Source organism: Dipteris shenzhenensis, chromosome 1, assembly GCF_047967505.1.
Source record: "Dipteris shenzhenensis isolate YYH24624 ecotype China chromosome 1, Dip_SZ_1.0, whole genome shotgun sequence".
Lineage (NCBI taxonomy): Eukaryota > Viridiplantae > Streptophyta > Polypodiopsida > Gleicheniales > Dipteridaceae > Dipteris > Dipteris shenzhenensis.
In genome coordinates this window covers 63374218-63393945 of record NC_141596.1, presented here as the reverse complement: position 1 = coordinate 63393945, position 19728 = coordinate 63374218, and the positions used below count along the sequence as shown (strand labels likewise).

Below are 19728 nucleotides of genomic sequence, written 5' to 3'. Positions count from 1 at the left end.
ACGCATCCCATAAGTACTTGTTCGCATAACACACCTGGGAGTGCATTTTTTGATGGTGGTGCAAAATACTAGGGGGAAAGAGTGTATAAAGCGTGATCAACATGCAAATCATATCCGATGGGACAAATACTTTGTACATGCCTCAAACTAGTTGGTATTGACTTGAGTGCAAAGTGGTGCCCCCATCTGATAAGTACTTATTCGAATAGCACACCTAGGACCGTGTTTTTTTATGGTTGTGCATGACACTAAGGCAAGAAAGGTGTTTAATTCTTGATCGACCATACAAAGCATATTTGATGGGAAAACTAATTTCCAATAACCTCAACCTAGGTGGTATTGAGTTGCATGCAATGTGGTGCATCCATCCGATTCAGATAACACACCTAGGAGCGTGTTTTTTGTTGAATGTTCATCACAATGAGGCAAAAGTGTTGTTTAATGCTTGATCGACCATGAAAAGCATATCCAAATGGGAAAAATAATTTTCATGCTCCACAAACTAGGTGGTATTGAGTTGCATGCAAAGTGGTGCATCCATCCCATAAGTACTTGTTTGGATCACACTTCATAACAATAGGGGAAAAATGGTGCACCGAGCAGGGCCTACATTCGCCATTGCCATTCTCGACTTGTGGTTCACAAGCACAATCCTTTACTATCTCCACAATAATGCAAAGACACGTTCACAACCACGGCAGTCCCTCGCCACCACTATATGCTTTTAATCCGATCTCACAAAGAGAAAATAGCTGATTTGGAAAAACGCACACAATTTGAAACCTATTTTTCCCCATTCAGCTCTCTTTGCTTGCCTCAAATCAAAACCGATGAGAGTCTGTCGCACAGTAAAGACGAGCGCAATGAAAATCTCTGTAACCTTTCAAGGAAGGAGTCATGGCTACGCCGGAGTCTACTGGAGTCACAGAATCACCTCCAAAGAAGAAAAGGGGGAGACAAAGGAAGATCAAAACGGTGCTGCTACCAGGTGAGGTGAGTGCATTGGGGGTGAAGACGTCTGCGTGGGAGGGAGAGTACGGTGGGGGAGCACAGTGAGAAGGAGAGCGAGCAGAGCGGGAGGGAGTGCGAGGGAGCACAGCGGGAGGGAGAGCGAGGGAGAGTGGGGGAGGAGAGCAAGAGGGAGAGCGAGCAGAGCGGGAGGGAGAGCAAAGCGAGAAAAGTAGGAGGGAGAGCGAGCAGAGCGATGAAAGCTAGGGAGGGAAAAAGACTTTTGAAAATGAAAGGCCAAAAGACCCCTTTCATCGATGAAAGGGGTCTTTTGGCCTTTCATATTCTAAATTTGGACAAGGAAAATGGCCTTTAAAAAAATTTTCTTAAGGGCCTTTGAAAAATTTTGAAAATGAAAGGCCAAAAGACCCCTTTCATCCATGAAAGGAGTCTTTTGGCCTTTCGTTTTTAAGGCCCGTAAGAAAATGAAAGGCAAAAAGAGACCTTTTGTCGATGAAAGGGGTCTTTTAGCCTTTCATTTTCTTAAGGGCTTAAGAAATTAAAGGCCCCTCCCTCTAATTTTCTTAAGCCCTTAAGAAAATGAAAGGCCAAAAGACCCCTTTCATCGACGAAAGGGGTCTTTTGGCCTTTTATTTTCTTAAGCCCTTTTGGCCTTTTATTTTCTTAAGGGTGCCTTTTATTTTCTTAAGCCCTTAAGAAAATGAAAGGCCAAAATACCCCTTTCGTCGATGCAAGGGGTCTTTTGGCCTTTCATTTTCTTAAGGGCTTAAGGGCTCTCATGAAAATGAATGGCCCTTAAGCCCTTAAGAAAATGAAAGGCCAATAGACCCCTTTTATCAACGAAAGTTGTCTATTGGCCTTTAATTTTCTTAAGGGCTCTCATTAAAATTAAAGTTCACATTGATATTTGTAGAAATAATTATCCCTCTTCCATGATAAAGAACACCTTTGCTAGCAAGGGACCACCACATGTCCTCGACCGACCCAAGTACTTAATGCTGGCTCTCGTTTTTATTATTTCAAATCATTACAATCAATGCATTTATTTTATTCACCATGAGGGACAACATACTGGCTAGAGAAATGCTACCAAACTATGATGTGAATAGGAACCATGACTTATAATGATTATCATACGAATTCGATTGCTAATGAGTGATCATTTAATTAAACATCATTACTGTGTGAAGTTGATAATTTTTCATAATTGTGAGGTTGATAATTTTACTATGTGAGGTCGACATACAGTTAAATATCTTTTTGATTAATATTCAATTAATGATAGAGGCCAATAGACCCCTTTTGGAGACAATAATTTTTATTTATTGTTAATGGAAGATAGAGGCAAATAGACCCCTTTTGGAGAAAATAATTAAATATAGAGGCCAATAGACCCCTTTCGTCAATGAAAGGGGTCTATTACCCTCTATATTTAATTAATGGTTCATGAAAGATAGAGGCCCATAGACCCCTGGCCTCTACCTTTCATTAATAAATGATGAAAAATAGAGTCCAATAGACCCTTTTCATCGACAAAACAATCTTTTGACAAAAGGGGTCTATGGGCCTCTATCTTTCATAAATAATTGATGAAAGATAGAGTCCAATAGACCCCTTTCATCGATGAAACAGTCTTTTGGCATATTTTTAACATCATAATTTATATTCAAAAGGTTAGAGATGTGCTAACCAACCATTTCTTGTTCACCATAATTATAATTTATATCTATCTATCAACTTTAAAATACTTATATCAAATTGTCGGAATGAATATGTAGCAATAATGAAATGTCATTGCTAGCGAGAATGGCTTGCAATAACTCCCATACGTGTCAAAGAAAGGCTGGGGATTGAAAGGTCTAAGAGTCCATGGTATTATAGTATTGTTGTTAACAAATGATGGCTAAAATTTACATCATGGTCCAGTACTATTGTCACACTTGTGCCGACTTTCACAAGACCAAACTTACAAAGTTGTGAGTATAAACAATGGGCAGTGTGTGCAAAGCATTTGTGAGCAACTTTTCTTGCAGCAGACTCTTGTTTCAAATGAGTTCTTGAAACGAACACTTTGCTCTTGATCTGACCCTTTGGACTTCATCTCATTGAGTTGCACAGCTCAACCATTCCGTTCTTATGGAATCTGTCACAATTCAGAATGAGGATAGATCTTTGCATATGTTTGTTCACACTTCCATAGGTAGAGGAGTGTTGTCAGAGATGGTGCTTGCTAGCCATTTTTAGTTCACACTTGGGTCCATATCTGTCCATCAACACTTTGGTGATAATGGGTCTGATTTGACAATGGAGCTACAATATGAAGTCCATGATGATGGATACAAAATGTTTGACCTTGATGCGCACTTTGGTGATATTTTCACCGTGAAGGGAGAAAGCTTGATGACTATGAGCTTCAGAAGACTCTAGTGCACGAAAACAAAAAAGATTTCTACTCTATTTGCAACAAAAATTACGGGGCAAGGAAACAAGATTCAGCTAACGACATTGAGAATGACAGACAACACGGTGTCATTGAGATTATTATGCAACTACCTATAAAGAACAGATTGCGTGAGGCCTATGAAAAGGTTGAAATGCACGTCACTGTGGATGAGTTGCCTTCTACTTATGATGGTGATGTTTTCTTTGAGCTACCAGCTACTTTAATGAAACATCACACAAAAGGTACGGAGTCAAAATTTGATGGTCATGTCTGGAGTGATCCTATTACAACAAATATAGTATTTCCTGGTGTGGTTTGTAGAAAGGAATGTGGAGGTCACCTCCGTTATATAAATGCAACTTGTGGTTATAAAAACAGAATTGGGATAGAGAATGAGACACAATGGGATGGGAGATTGATTAGAGTGGCCCCAGCAAATGTGTCAATTGAATCATATGGCTCCGTATCATGTATACATTGTGGACGTCCACCAATTTGCTTGGAGAGCTATTACTATGAAATGTTACTCTGCATGCTTGAATGTAGAGATGGTGTGAATCTTACTCGTGCAGTCATACACCATGGCCATCATAATCATCCCGTTGGAGATGGTTTGACTAGAAGAACAAAGGATCCATTAAAACCAAAGTTTCTGAAATGGTGAGGGCTGGTGGTGCTGTATGCCCTAAAGGGATAAAAATATAATTATCCAAGACATTGTTTTGGAAACTTTATTGTCTAAAAAAGTGCAAGATGGGATTAAGATGTCAGATGTTGGGCTACAAGATTTGCTAAAACAATGTGAACCTTTGCTCGACAAAAGAAGGTAATTACTATAATATTTGTTATTGCATTGGTTTATTAAATTATGTTATTGACAATGAATATTGACCAACTTTATGTCTGTGTATAGATTATCAAGATGGATCGAGGAGGGTCGACGTGACTCTCGACCTGTGTCAAATGGGCTAGATGGAATTTTATACTTGAAAAGACATTGTAGATATAATTATTTCCAAAATGTAGTGTTTCCTGGACAATTGCAACATAGTTCGTTTAGCAGGGGTCATGTATTTAAAATGTCTACCCAAGGTTCTAGTTCAGGGGTTGATTTGGTAAATAAAATGAGAGCTGGAGGAGAATTGGGTCATTGTTGGGTGTTGTTTGACTTTGTGAAGCGAATGAAAGATTGGACTACCATGGCTTGCCATGTGTATAATCCTTTTATCCAAGAGTTGCAAACAATTGCAACTTGTGACTTCAAGGTGGAAGATACTAATGCACAAATTCTATTTTGGGGTACTCTCAACAAAGTAATGGTTTCAGAAGGATTTGACAATGCTGAATTCAAAGGGTTCATGGCAGATGAGGTCCAAGCCAACTGGAGAGCTATACGTGCCACTTTCAATGGTGGCCCTAACAATATAATGGAAGGGAAAGAGCGTTCTTGCCTTTTCCATTGGGAGCAAAGTCTTCATTCCCATGCAAAGGCATGTATAAAAGTTGGCAGCCAAGAGGAATTTAAAATCCGATGTAGATGCTAGAAGGATGCCTCTATAGAGCAAGCTGCAAAAGTCAAAATGAGAAGCCTAAGGGCATGGTGGAATGGAGGCCATGCAAGTGATTCAAACTTGCCACGACTTGAAACTTGGATGCATGGTGGCATGCTAGGATTTCCCATTGGGGCCACTACATTATAGAGGTTGGTTTTGTATTTCTCTTGAATTTTTTTAAATCATGTTAATAATGTAATTTTGCCATTACAATATCTTTGCAATGCTTGGTTTGCAGAGTATGTTAGATAACGAGAAGTACTTGATACCTCGAACAAATCTAGCAGAGTCTATTCATGGTAGTTGGAGGGCTAGATTGAACCATGTCAAATATGTTGGTCTCTACAATGCCTCTATTAGTGACCTCTCAAATACATTTTTAAAAAGGTCTAGATATACATCTTTTTTGAAGGGCCAGTTTATCAAAAGTGGGCTGAGTCTAGAGACCTTGAAAAAAAGATCTGTCCAATCTCGGATTGATAGTAGTGCCAAAACAGTTGTTGATCTAACAAGTAATGTTGCAAAGGAAATGGGTGTTGTATCTGAAGTATGTTTTAATGATGGAGATGACAAGACTGTGCGAAGGAAAAGGCCAAAGTCAATGCCTTCAAATATATGTGAGGATGATAGTCACCGCCCTGAGTACAGTTATGCAAACAAGAAAAGATATTCCATGTCTCCAAAATCTAGTACTAAATTTGCAATAGAGAGTTTTGAGGATGATGATTCCAAGAGTGTACAAGAATATGAAGTGCATGATGCAAATTGGGCATTACGAAGAGTTTCTTGAGAGAAGCATAAGCTCATTCTCTATTTCCGCATAAGCTCCTTCTCTATTTCCGATGCCTATGCTTTCCACATAAGCATAAGCATAAGCTCATGCTTATGCTCATGCATGAGCATGAGCTTATGCTCAAGTTTCCGCATAAGCTCATGCTTATGCATGAGCTTATGCGGAAATAGAGAATGAGAGAAGCTTATGCGGAAACTCATTCTCTATTTCTGCATAAGCTCCTTCTCTATTTCCGATGCCTATGCTTAAGCATAAGCATAAGCATGCTTAAGTTTCCGCATAAGCTCATGCTTATGCGTGAGCTTATGCGGAAATACAGAATGAGAGAAGCATAAGCTCATTCTCTATTTCCGCATAAGCTCATTCTCTATTTCCCACTCTATTTCCCCCTTCTCTCATTTCCCCCTTCTCTCCTTCTCTATTTTCCCTCATCTCTTTCCCCTTCTCTATTTCCCCCTTCTCTCATTCTCTATTTACTCATTCTCATTCTTTTCTTTCCTTTCCATCTTCTTTTCCTCTTTCCTTTCCCTCTTCTTTCCCTCTTTCCTTTCCCTCTTCTTTCCTTTCCCTCTTCTTTCTTCTTGCCTATGCCTATGCCTATGAGAATGCTTATGTTTGTTTTTTGTTTTCTGTTTTCGTGTTTGTGTCTATGTTAGACATGGGATCACGTCGCTCATCCGACGAGTACGGACAGCCTCGTAGGAGGAGAGCTCACGATCTATATGCTCCAGAGGACTTTGATTCCTCTCAGGCGACTACCCCGAGGACTACCCCTGGTTCGACTCCTCTCGGTCCTAGCACTGCGACCCGACCCCTCTTCCACATAGCACTGCGACTACCCCTCGGGGAACTCCTTTGCTAGCCGCGCATGGCTTTGTCGGGACTCCCGACGAGTTTGTAGTGCAGATGGACTATGAGGAGGTAGCGAGATTCTTCTCTCTGCTCTCTCAGAGGACCTCCGTAATTCCTTCCCCTACACCGACGGGTGGATGTACTGCCCAGCCATCCCCTCGCGCCCCTTCAACCGCGGGATCATCACCTGCGCATGCCTCCCGCAAGGGAAGGAAGAGTAGGAGGGGCGGCTCATGTTGTGCTGACTCAGGAGATGTAGACGAGCCAGCACACTCATGTAGGTCTCCACTTGGTCCGGAGACACAGTATCAGTCAGGTCCCTTTCCCTCTCCTACTCCCACTACTACTCCTTGATCCGGAAGCGGTCGCGCAGCTTCCACTCCTTCAGACTCTGCTACCGTCAGTCCCCCTTACTCATCAGGGGATCTCTCCTATCAAATCACATTTGCCGAAGAGATAATAGAAGACAAAAAGGGCAAAGCAATGATGGCCGCCATGAGGAGGTTGATGAGTCATCACTTCAAGAGCGGCATAAATATCGATTGGCGGTATCAAGATGCCCAAAAGAAGCAGGCGGTGATCGATGAGTTAAAACAAAGATACCCTAATCCGCCAAATGTGGAGTTTAATGACAATTATATGCTCGAGCGCATGGGTTTGGTCCTAAAGCATCGTAGATCAACCTTGCGTACTTCCATTACAAAGGGGTTGGCTAAACCCATCTGGGCAGACAAAGCTGATTGGAAGTACTTCAAGAAGCAACATAGGGACCATCCCGAAATGTTCGAGGGTTAGAGGAGGGCTGCGAAGAGACGGCTAGACGTCGTAGGTACTTCGCACTTTGGTGCAGGTGGATGGTATGCGTTCAAGGCAACCGTGGTAAGTCTACTTCTTCCCATTTAATGTATTGTTCTATTTGTTTTACTTACATATTACATGCACTTTAGCTAACTCTAACTCTCGTAAATTGGATCCATAGTAAGCTGCGATGGGTCGTCTTCCTACGGATGTAGAGACGCGGCACGCATTTTGGATAGGAACAAAGCCGTGGTTCATTGAGCAAGAGGCAATGGGAGCGACAGTCGATTGGGCTGAGGTGGCTGCTCGCACGGTATAAGTTTACTCCTACTTGTAATCTCACTTTTTAATTTAAGTTCCAATCTAATTTTCGATTTATATGGTTCACTCGTAGGGTCAAAGCTCAAGCGTCCCATCATCGGAGGCGAGCGATCAACAGGGGCAAGGATCGGATGCAGGTGCTGAGGACGAGGGAGAAGACGCAGGTATCGAGGACCAAGGAACAAGCCAACAAGACGAAGATGATTCGGATTCGGATGAGTAGTGGTAGTAGCATTTTGTATATCCGCTCGTTTGAGCAATTTTGTATCGCCCTTTCACAGGGTAATTTTGTTACAAACACTGTTGTATATGTACATGCATTTTTTCCTCATCATTTCATAAGAACAATTTTGTATTACCCTGCAAGCAAGGGAAATTTTGTTATAAAAATCTTTCTTTTGTAATTACAAAAAAAAAAAAAAGGATTAGTGGGGCTAAACAGGGCCAAAAGGAAGCCCTGTTTAGCCCCACTAACCCTTTTTTTTTACTTCTGTTAATCGTCGCTATATAGCGACGTTTACCAGTGTCGCTATATAGCGACGATTAACAGTGTCGCTATATAGCGACATTTACATCGTCGCTATATAGCGACGATTAACAGCGTCGCTATATAACGACAGTTTATAGCGACGCTCCTTTTCTGACGCTTTTAGCGACTTGTATAGCGACCTTTGCGCCCGTGAAAAAAAAAAATTTAATGTAAAAAGCGTCGGTATTTCCATCGGAAAATGGCCTATTCCTTGTAGTGGATGAGGATTGTGAAAGTTACTAATGATGGTATGGATGATAATGCAACGTCATTGGATGGTCCCTATTATGCGGAAGGAAAAGATTTGAGATGGAGCATACAATTTTTGAAGATTAAAGAGGGACATATGGTTTTCAATGATACAAAGGTATACTACAATTTCAAAGGACTTAAAGAACGATAAGTGACATCATATCAAGAGTGGATTTCATTAATACCAAGAAAGATAAAGAATTCAAAAGCAATGCCTCCTTTGTATTTAGTCCCCTAACCTATTGCATCCTCAACAACTTAGAAAGGCTTTTTTTATTTAGATTTAAAAAGCTCTTTACCAATAATATTATTTATCTATAAGTAATATATTAAAAATTATTAATATTATTTCTATAAAATAAAAAATTAATTATAATTATTAATTAAATAAAAATAACTAACATATGCATTAAAGATATATTAAAATAACTAATTAAAATTTTATATCATTGATATAAAATAAGAACAATAGTCCAATGTATTTTTATTTAATTTAAAAATTAATGTGTGAATAAAACAATATTCTTTCAAACAATTGAAGAATACAAGCACATCATAAATTAAGGGGTATGTACAAAGGCCTCAGATTTTCTTAGTTTAAGGCTTGGGCAGAGTTTCATACCCATAAGATATCATTTGAGTTGTTTGGAATGCGTACTTTTCTATTTTGTACCATGCATCATGCATGAGTGTTCAAAAACATTACACATTCAGTTTGCTTTTAGACTATGTGCCCATCTCCAATGGATATAATGATACTTTGCATAAGATTTACACTACGTTAGTGTAGGACCTCTGTAAATTATCATACCCAAATGATATCATTTAGTATATTATGGTTTGAAATGCATCTTTCTCATTTATTAGCATGCATCATGCAAGAGTGTCGAGAATGTGCTTCTTAGCCTATGTACTTGTTTTCGATGGGTATGATACTTTATACAAATGTTAAACTTAAGGCTTGTGCAATGTATCAAACCATTCTTTGGCATGATTTAGAATGCAGCTTTTACTTATTTTTAACTCTATGAAATTATCCTTAACCCTGAACCGTACATCCTAAATTCTAAACCTAAACCCTTGAACTTAGACCCTTAATCATTCAAACCATATTCTAAATTCTAAACTCTTAACCTAAGATGCTAAACCCTAAATCATAAATCGTAAACCATACAAATTACTTGCTATATTATAAACTCTTAACCTTCTAGATACAAATCCTAAACCCTAAATCCTAAATTATAAATTGTAAACCATACAACTTATTTTCTATATTCTAAACTCTTAACCTTAGATACAAAGCTATAAATCATAAACCTTAAACCCTAAATTATAAGTCGTCAACCATACAAGTTACTTTCTATATTCTAAACTCTGAACCTTAGATACAAAGCTATAAATCCTAAACCTAAACCCTAAACCCTAAGTTGTAAATTGTATACCATACAACTTACTTTCTATATTCTAAACTCTTAACCTTAGATACAAAGCTATAAATTATGAACCCTAAATCCTAAACCCTATAACCTAGATCCTAAACCTTAGAACCTATATCTTAGACCTCAAAACATAATCTCTAAACCCTAGACTCTAGATTATAAACCCTAGCTCAACCCTAAAATACAAGCAATAATTTATAATTTTTGGTGATTTATGCAATAGCTTAGGGTTGCACCCCCAACTTGTGGCATGCGCAATAGGTTAGGGTTGCATCCACCAACCTATTACACATGCAACAGGTTGGGGACCCACCAACCTATTGCACATGCAATAGGTTGGGGGGTCCAAACCTAACCTATTGCACAAACGTGCAACAGGTGGTGGGTGCACCCACCATCCTATTGCATATGCAACAAGTTGGAGGTATGTTTACGTTTTGGGATTTGGAGTTTAGGTTTAAGGTTTAGGGTTCAGGGTTTAGGTTGAGGTACACATCAATATATTTTGTATTTTGATTTCAAGTGTGAGATTTGTTGGGCTTTTTTACAGTTGCTAATTCTTTAGTTCATAAATTATTACAGGTATTTCAATATTATGGTGAGAGAAGATATGTAATGATAATCACCAAAGTTCTAAGTCCTACAGTGCATTTAGAATATCCACAATATGGAGACTTTGAAACATTGGGTGATATCTTACAAGGTGACACTTACTATATGCAAGCACATAGAACTCTTTGGGACCGATATGAAATTATTCCTAATATATTCCTTCAAGATATTAAGAGAAATTTTATTGAGGGAAAAGAAGTTGAGATGTTGTCTTGCTCAGGAGAATTGTTAGCACTTGGCATATTTAAGGGCTATGCTTAGAATCTTCTTTGTATGGTGGAGGTAAATATGCTTGTTAGAGCTGTATATAGCTCGCCCTAACTCAACCTAGTCCTCAACTATATATATGCCTATGATCTATGCATATAATCACTTCCTTGGGAGCAACTCTTTTGTCTATCTCTCTCATCTTTCTCTTCCCCTCAACACAATTCTTGTGTCTGTCTCTCTCCTCTTTCTATTCCATGACATTTGCATGACATCTCCATGACATTTGGTATTTTACTGTATTCCTCTCATCTGCCCCTGCTCTACTACTTTGCTCTACATGCTCTACTACTTTGCTTGACACTCCTCCTCTAGCTCTTTTTTCCCCTTGCTCTAATTTGCTCCACGCTCCCTCCTCCAACTCTCGTCACTCATATGCGTCCCTATTCTTCTGCTGCTCACCCACTCATCTTCACCATGCCTACAACCCCCCCCCCTTGATACACTATGATCTCAATGTTATATGCCTTCTCATATATTGGCACTTGCGTTGCACTCACTTGGAGTAGAGCTATTGGCACTAGTGGAGACCCTTCATTCCCATGATCAATTCTCCCCATATCTGCATGTCACCACCTTAGATGACAAGCTCACCTGCGGCCTCTTTACAACTGTGCTGTATGGGTTTCCCCTAGATGTCAATGAAGGCCTCAGTATTTTCACAGCAAAGTACTCTCGACTTATTGGGGGGGCCATAATCTGAGTCTTGGAAATGTGCATGGTCTTCGACCTCTCCATCGTCTCCTCCATTGGCTCCCTAAAAAATTTAATGCAACAAGCTAGGCTGGCATAAATACTAAGTTGTACAAATTCCCTTCTTCTCAAAAGGTGCTGATAACCACTCAGCAATGGCTGGATGTAATCTTTGGTCCTCCTTTGGTCTCTAAGGCTCTCAATAATCTTTTAGCTCACTAGATGTGACGTTTTGGTCGATAAGGGTCTTAGCAACAATTACTGATTTTTTATTACATTTATGTAATCTCTTTTTGTTCAATTTGAGGCTCTCAGTATGCACTATTATAACTTTTATATTTTGTATGGTTATGGTCGCTAGCTATAATCTTTTGGCCTGTAAAAATCTCAACAATTTCATAGTTTTTATAAATGTAAGATTCTCTATTCAATTTTTGCTCAGTATAAGTTATTAAATTTTATATAACCTATTATTGGATGTAGATGTACATTGTAATCTCTTTTGCTTAATTTTCACTTGATGAATTGTAGTTCATTATCTGGATGGATCCATTGGGCCTCGAGTCACCGAGATGGCTTGAAATACTTTTTCCCTCATTTATATTTCTTGTAACAAGGACTAAAATACCATTAAAGTAGGAGTACAATTTCCTTGGTTTAGAACCCAAATAGCGCTAAAATAGCTCCAACGACCCATCTTTGTGGTTGCACAGAGATACATCTAGAAAAATACAATTAAACATTTAGAAAATGCAATTGATGATATGGCCCTTGAGGAGTCCCCTCTAGGGGCAAGGGCCATATCGACATGCATTATACAATATCTAGGATGCCACTGGATAGATATGGCATGTCGATATGGCCCTTGCTCCCAAAAGGGACCCGTCAAGGGCCATATCATCAATTGCATTTTGCTTGGTTCACAAGGAAATACATTTTCCTTGGTAAACAAATATATAACTCCAAGAACAAGGGCGGTAGTTGTCATAGATCTCCTTCTGTTTAAGAGTGCATTGGTCGTCATAGACCTCCTCATGTAATACGTAAAAATAGATAACAGAGCTATAACTCCAAAAACCAGCACGGTGGTCACTCCAGACAACCTTGAATTCTAGGAAATGGCAGATCATTAGGCCAAAGACTACACTGAGGTGATGTTCAGAATGATAGATTGTGTCTCACTATTATGCTGAAAACCAGCGTGGTGGTCTCATCAAGCCAACCTATGATTTACATGGGTGCACTGCCTAGTGTAGCAAGCGGCAAAGCTACGGGAAAAGGCTGCACGATGATAGGTAATCAAGTTAGAGATTAGGCTAACTAAATATATAATATATTTAGTCACTCAAATGTTTTGTCATTTATATTTAACTCCTTGAATTTGGATCCACAAGAATCTATGATTCATAGGCCTCCAAATGACTAGGAGTACAAAAGGGCGTTCAAGATTAGAACCTACCCTTGCTTTAAGGAGAAGGAAATATATGGATATAAATTATCATCTATCTACAAGCTTAAACGTTGCGTTGTTGAAATTATTTGGAATCGTATGAAGCCCAAAATGCTAATGCCATTCCTAAAATGAAATTCTGGTAATGACAGCTCAACAACAGCAGCAAGCTTTTAAAAATGATCCCAAAAATCACCTCGCCTCCAACATGTCAAAATTTTTTAAAGCCTCGCCTTCACAGCCCTTGAAAAATGATCCCAAAAATCACCTCGCCTCCAAGATGTCAAAATTTTTTAAAGCCTCGCCTTCACAGCCCTTGATAAATTAATTGAGGCCGCCCACATCGTGGTGTTGGAATAGCTTCGTCGACCACCATCACACAGTTGTTCAACTTTGTCAACAAATGAATTGCGCAGTAACCAAGAGCAACGGTTACACTTTTCCATATATTAATCTATGAAAGGAAGGTCAACCCTCAGATTTTGCCCTTAGTCTTGGCTGCCGGATCATCTAGATATTAATCTATGAAAGGAAGGTCAGATCGTGCCTTCACACTATTATTCTTGGCTGCCATCGAGACAGTTACGCAGCATTAACTTGAATTTTCTAAGAGCTTTCGTGCATCAAGTATGAGCCTAGAACCACAGGCGATTACTACCCTAGTTTGAATATGTTGCTTAGAGCTTTCGATTACTAGTAGGACTCATCTATCGAAAGTATCTTTCGTTCCTGCAGCTTCGAAGTAGCTTTCGTGTTTCATCCATTCTTTCCTCCAGGGTCGCATATTCTGAGTTCATCAATTTGCTCTCCAAGAATCATGCAGTCTAGTAGTTTTTTACCACACGGCTGGCTGGAAACCTTTCGTCTTTGGAGCGTCGGAACGGACATCACCCGTGAGGAATTAACTCCACTTCGCCGGCCTCCTGGATCTCCAAACAAGGACGAAGATCAGAAGATTCTCTTGCAGCAATACCAGAAATTCGTGTTTGAAGCATCGGACGTAGCTCCATCTCCGAAAGAAGGGGATGACCTCGCAACACTCCATCCGTGCAGCTCCAATTACCTGTCCTTGGAGCCCAACCTGCCCGCCTCGCGGTTGCAGCGACGTAAATATTGTCTGTATTTCGTCAGTAGCGCCCTCGTCGTTGCCTCCCTCGTTGCCACCATCAACTACTTGGGCTTCAAAATCCGTCTTTACTGTAAAGAATTCCGGTCTCTTCTGGCTGCGCCTTGGCTCCTCCTCGTTCTCGCTTGCGAGTGTGCTTATTTCTTCAGTATCCTCATCGCTGCTGTTGATTACCTGTTGCCGCCGTCCATCCGCCCAAATCTTGCGATGCCGGCCAACGACGACAATTGCTGCACTGATCTCCCAACTGTGCACATTTTACTCCCGTGCTGCAAGGAACCAACTCAAGTGCCCAAGGAAAGCATTCGAGCTGCTTTGGCCTTGAACTATCCTGCAGATCGCTTCAAAGTTCTCGTGCTGGATGATGGTGGCGATGACGAGCTCAGAGCTTTCTGCGAGGCTTTGCAGGTCGAGAGCGGGAGTGAGCAGGTCGTATACTTGCGACGGAAAAAGGTAAGCCCAGATGAATCCTATATCGATCCTCGTCGCTCTATTGCATTAACTCTCTCGTTGAATCATCCGGCGATCTTTGCAGATCCCAGGCGTCCCTCATAACTTCAAGTGCGGGAATTTGAACTACGGCCTACAGCATTCGGATGCTGATTACGTTGTCATGATGGACGCGGATATGATCCTCCACCCCTCCTTCCTGCGAAGGTTAATGCCTCACATTATCAATTCTCCCGATGTGGCTTTCGTTCAAGTGCCACAAGCTTTTTACAATCTGCCGGTCGGAGATCCCTTAAACGACGCTTGCATGTTCGGCTACGACAGAGTCATGGTACACAGGGATAGCTTAGCTTGTGCATCATGCGTTGGCACGGGTGCGCTGTTCAGGCGCAAAAATCTGGATGAAATTGGTGGATTTCAGCCACAATCCATTACCGAGGACACCACGACTGCGTTCATGCTGTTTAATCATGGGTACAGGTCTGTATATCTAAATGAGAAGCTACAGATTGGATTGACGCCATGGACATTCGAGGGGTATGTGAAGCAGCGGCAAAGATGGGGGCGAGGAGCAATCCAGCAGTTTGCAACGACATGGAAGAGCATGCTTGGGAAAGGAAGCAAGCTCCATTTTGTGCTGAAAGTGTGCTACTTTTGGCACACTGGATACTATTATCTGTCGATAGCGAACGTGATTCTTGCGTTTATCCTCATGAGCGCTCTAGCATTCCGTCTCAATTTAACAGTTGGAGATGCTGTTGAAAACCGAACTCTGATCGGACATCTGGCTTTGTCCTTGGCGATTTGGAGGGTTGCATGGTATGTGCTATGGTCGGATGTCCCCCTGGCAATTCAAAGCCGCAACCGAGATGAATCGCATTTCTGGTGGATGACCCCTTTCTTCTTCAAGATGGTATTGCAAGCCGCTTTGGATTACAGCAGCACATTCAATTTCGTTCCTACGAGCAGCATCGACCGCCGTGTTGCATCTACTGCCAAAGTAGATCAGCCTGCCTTTTTGAAACAAATCTACCAGCTGAAGCACGTGATCGCGCATCTGGTGTTTCTTGTGCTTGCGTTGGTTATAGTAAGCGCGCGCGTGGGAATTCTTGTGACCAGGTATATGTTCGAGCAATATTCGTTGGATTGATCGTTGTCGATCTTAATTTCTATCTTAAGTCGCCTTGGGAACGCGAAAGATCGTAATCATCCTTCAATTAAAGCTTCAGTTTGTGTATCTCTGTGTAGATATGGATTGAGCGATTGCAAGGAGACGTTCTTCGTGCTGGCCTTATCAGTTTTCCTGCTCACGGTTTGCGCACACATGCTTGTGCCGGTGACATACATATTGTGTCCAACCAGTTTCAAGCCAGAGCAGCGCCAGTCCCTGCTACGTTACGACGAAGGTGGAGTACCAAGGTTCACGGAAGCAGATTGTTTACCCAAGTGGCACTGGTCACTGTGGTTCTACGAGCTCATTTCTTACGCGACCCTTGCGTTCTGGAGTGCGGTGGTGTGGTTGACGTATTCAGGCGGAAATGTACAATGGTGCAAGAACAAGCAAGGCTCTTTCTGATGGTTTTACCGCCTGGATTACATATTGTTGTCCATGGACTCCCCTTGTTCGTAGCTAAGGCTGAGTATCTTCCTAATTTAACGTGACAAATACAGCTATGATCCGTCCGTAGTCATTTCCCCTGTGTTCAGATTGGAGAGAAAAGTTGCATATACCATAGCCTATTGACTTGTTGGGTGGAAGGGTCCTAAGGGATGTCTTGGTTAGTGAGTTGCTAATTAGGTCCATAATCTAGATGAGTAGCATGACACGTGTACCACTGGGTAGAGACCTCCTCAATGGGTCTTAAAGTGGGATGTATGCTTCTCTCTCATCTCTCTTTCTACCTATCTTATTCTCTCTCTCTCACTCACACACTCTCTCTCTTCTTTTTTTATCTCCTTCTGCCTCTCTCTCTCTCTTCTTTTTTAATCTCTATCTCTATATGTGAAATTCTCATTCTTTTTCTTCTCTCTCTCTCTCTCTCTCTCTCTCTCTCTCTCTTTTCTTTCTTTATCTCTTTCTGTCTCTCTCTCTCTTCCTTCTTTATCTATTTCTCTCTCTCTCTCTCTCTCTCTCTCTCTCTCTCTCTCTATCTATATATATATATATATATATATATATATATATACATATATATATCTTCTCTCTCTCTCTCTCTCTCTCTCTCACATACACACACACACACAGTCTCTCTCTCTCTCTCGAGGATTTCTTATTTTTGAGCAAAACCATTTGAGCATTTGAGCAAATTGGATTAGAATGTAGTTTTTTTGTGTCAAAGTTTATGAAAACAATCTAAGTGTATGGACCCCTTTTGTGAATAAAGGGGTCATATTGCTTAAGAAATGAAATAGATATCCTCATTTCTGACTAAACAAGTTTTCTAACCCTTGAAGTTCATGAAATGAGGCCACGATTATGAAACCATATTGTAAATGAAGGGTCCATATTGGTCAATAAAAGAAGTGGTTATCCTTGTGAACTAATAAACCACAACAACCAATAACCAAAAAACAAATCTTGAAGTTGCTAGACCCCTTTTTTGATTAAAAGGGATGTATAGTCCACACAAAAAAAAAAGATTACGTTCGACCTTAGCAAAATCCAGTATTCTGCATCTTTGTTACACTAGCTTAATTTTAAGTCAAAATATTTTCCACTCATAGTTTTCTAATTATTCTATATTGACAATTTTAATATGTTTCCAACCTACATCTATATTGACAATTTTAATATGTTTCCAACCTACATCACTACAAATGAAGATATGATTTATCACGTAAAAGACACGCTCAAAGTTTTTTGATTATAAAATCATCCTATAAGGCGTCCCATCACAATTATTACAATTATCAAGTATCAAGTATAGAAATAGCTCGAAGTTTCCATGAGTATTGAAAAAGACTCCAAAACATTATTTTGGTGGTTCAAAATCTCCATCGCAAAAAGTATTATTATAATAGTCCTTTCAAATTTTGTTCAACATCATGAAGGTGCACGTGCAATCTTCAAAAACCAGGCCTTGAGGCATGCAAGATAATGATGTGAAGATCTCTTTTGTACTCAAGTTAGCTTGGTGACAAAAAATATTATCTTTTCTATCCATATAAGTAATATGTAAATAATATAGCCCAATTTTAAGTCAAATACACTCACAATATTTTCTATTTTGTTATTTGTTGTATATTCCAATACATGTTCATATTATTTCAAATAAGTTTTCAACCTATGCAAATGAAAATGAAGACATAATTTATCACATAGAAGACATGTTCAAACTTTTGTGATGTAAAATCATCCTTCAAAATGTCCTACCACAATTATCAAATTACTCATGGAAAAAAGGATTTCTTATATCCAATCCAAGGTACAAAAGGAAATGTAACAAATATAGCCAAATTTTAAGTCAATATTTTACTCATAGTTTGGTATTTGGCTACTAGATGTGTTGGGTTCATGTTATTTCAAATAAGTTTTCTACAAAGCGTCCTGCCACAATTATCAACAAGTAGAGAAACAAACCAAAAATTTACACAAGGAGAAATGCAAAAGGCTCCAAAAACATTATTCTTGTGGTTCAAAATCTTCATGGAAAAAAGGATTATTATAGATATCTTTTCATTTTGTATTCAACATCATGAAGGTTCAATCCTCAAAAAAATACCATTTTTGTAGTTCAAAATCCTCATGGAAAAAGGATTATTATAGTAGCCCTTCCATTTTCTGTTGACCATCATGAAAGTGCAGTCTCCAAAAACTAAACCTCAAGGCATGTGGGACAATGCCTGGAATATCTCTTTTTTACTCAAGGTGGCTTGGTGAACAAACATATTATTTTTGCTATCCAATCCAAGGTATGAAAGGAAGATGTAATAAATATGTTTGCATGGAATATAGGCATCCAATTTGCATGATCATCCAGTGAAGTCTTCACAATTGCAAGAAGGAAATGGAGAAATGTCAACCTTGTATTCAATACCTTTTTGCATCGATCCTTCTGTAGAAACAATGAACTCAACATGCTCCATAGCTTTCATGACTGTTGCATCCTTAACAATGCATTTCATGACCAATGACCTCTGAATTCTATCTTCCATTTCTTTGGAGATTTTGTTTCGCCATCTGATTGCTTTGCCATCTCGACGCCAAGGTCGATCTTCACACAATACTATTGTTTCATTATGGGCTTGAATTGGTGAAGCACAACTTGCACCCACCATCGGAGTTGACACTCCTAATATGACAAACCCCGAGCTTGTCAACCTGGCAATCTCTACACTTGTTAAGGATGTTCTTGATTGAACCTTCCACCTTCCTGGTGATGGTCCTCGAATACTTGTAATGCTAGTTGATGGCTTCCACGTGTGGGTTACATTATTTCCACAAAACCAAATCATTTGGGAGCACACTCCAATTGGTGTTTGAATCCTCCCAAATAATGATAGTGCAACAACTCCACGTCGATTCTCATGATCCTTTATATTGACAAGCTTGTTACATTTTCCTCCTTGTCCAAGCCAAGCCTAGCAATGGACTTGGCTTGATTTCCGCATAAGCTCATGCATAAGCATGAGCTTATGCAGAAGCATGAGCATAAGCTCATGCTCACTCATGAGCATAAGCATAAGCTCATGCGGAAAAAGAGAAGGAGCTTATGCGGAAATAGAGAATGAGTTTCCGCATAAGCTTCTCTCATTCTCTATTTCCGCATAAGCTCATGCATAAGCTCATGCTTTATTTCCGCATAAGCTCATGCATAAGCTCATGCTCTATTTCCGCATGAGCTTATGCGGAAAAAGAGAAGGAGAGAAGCTTATGTGGAAACTCATTCTCTATTTCCGCATAAGCTCCTTCTCTTTTTCCGCATGAGCTTATGATGAGCATGAGCTTATGCTCATGTTTCCGCATAAGCTCATGCTTATACGTGAGCTTATGCAAAAATAGAGAATGAGAGAAGCATAAGCTCATTCTCTATTTCCGCATAAGCTCATGCATAAGCATAGCTTATGCGGAAACTTAAGCAATAGCTCATGCTCATGCATGAGCATAAGCATGAGCTTATGCTTATGCTTATGCTTAAGCATAAGCATAAGCATAAGCTCATGCTTATGCTCATGCGAAAA

General features: G+C 40.0%; 1 protein-coding gene across 1 annotated transcript; it reads left to right on the top strand.

Annotated features, from left to right (window-relative positions):
• Positions 1–897: 897 nt before the first annotated feature.
• LOC147906186 (uncharacterized) lies at positions 898–16123 on the top strand. The gene is made up of 4 exons (XM_087388513.1): positions 898–993; positions 13795–14550; positions 14633–15666; positions 15796–16123. Exons 1-4 carry the CDS (start codon positions 898–900, stop codon positions 16121–16123), a joined length of 2214 nt encoding a protein of 737 aa, XP_087244639.1.
• The last annotated feature ends 3605 nt before the right edge of the window (positions 16124–19728 follow it).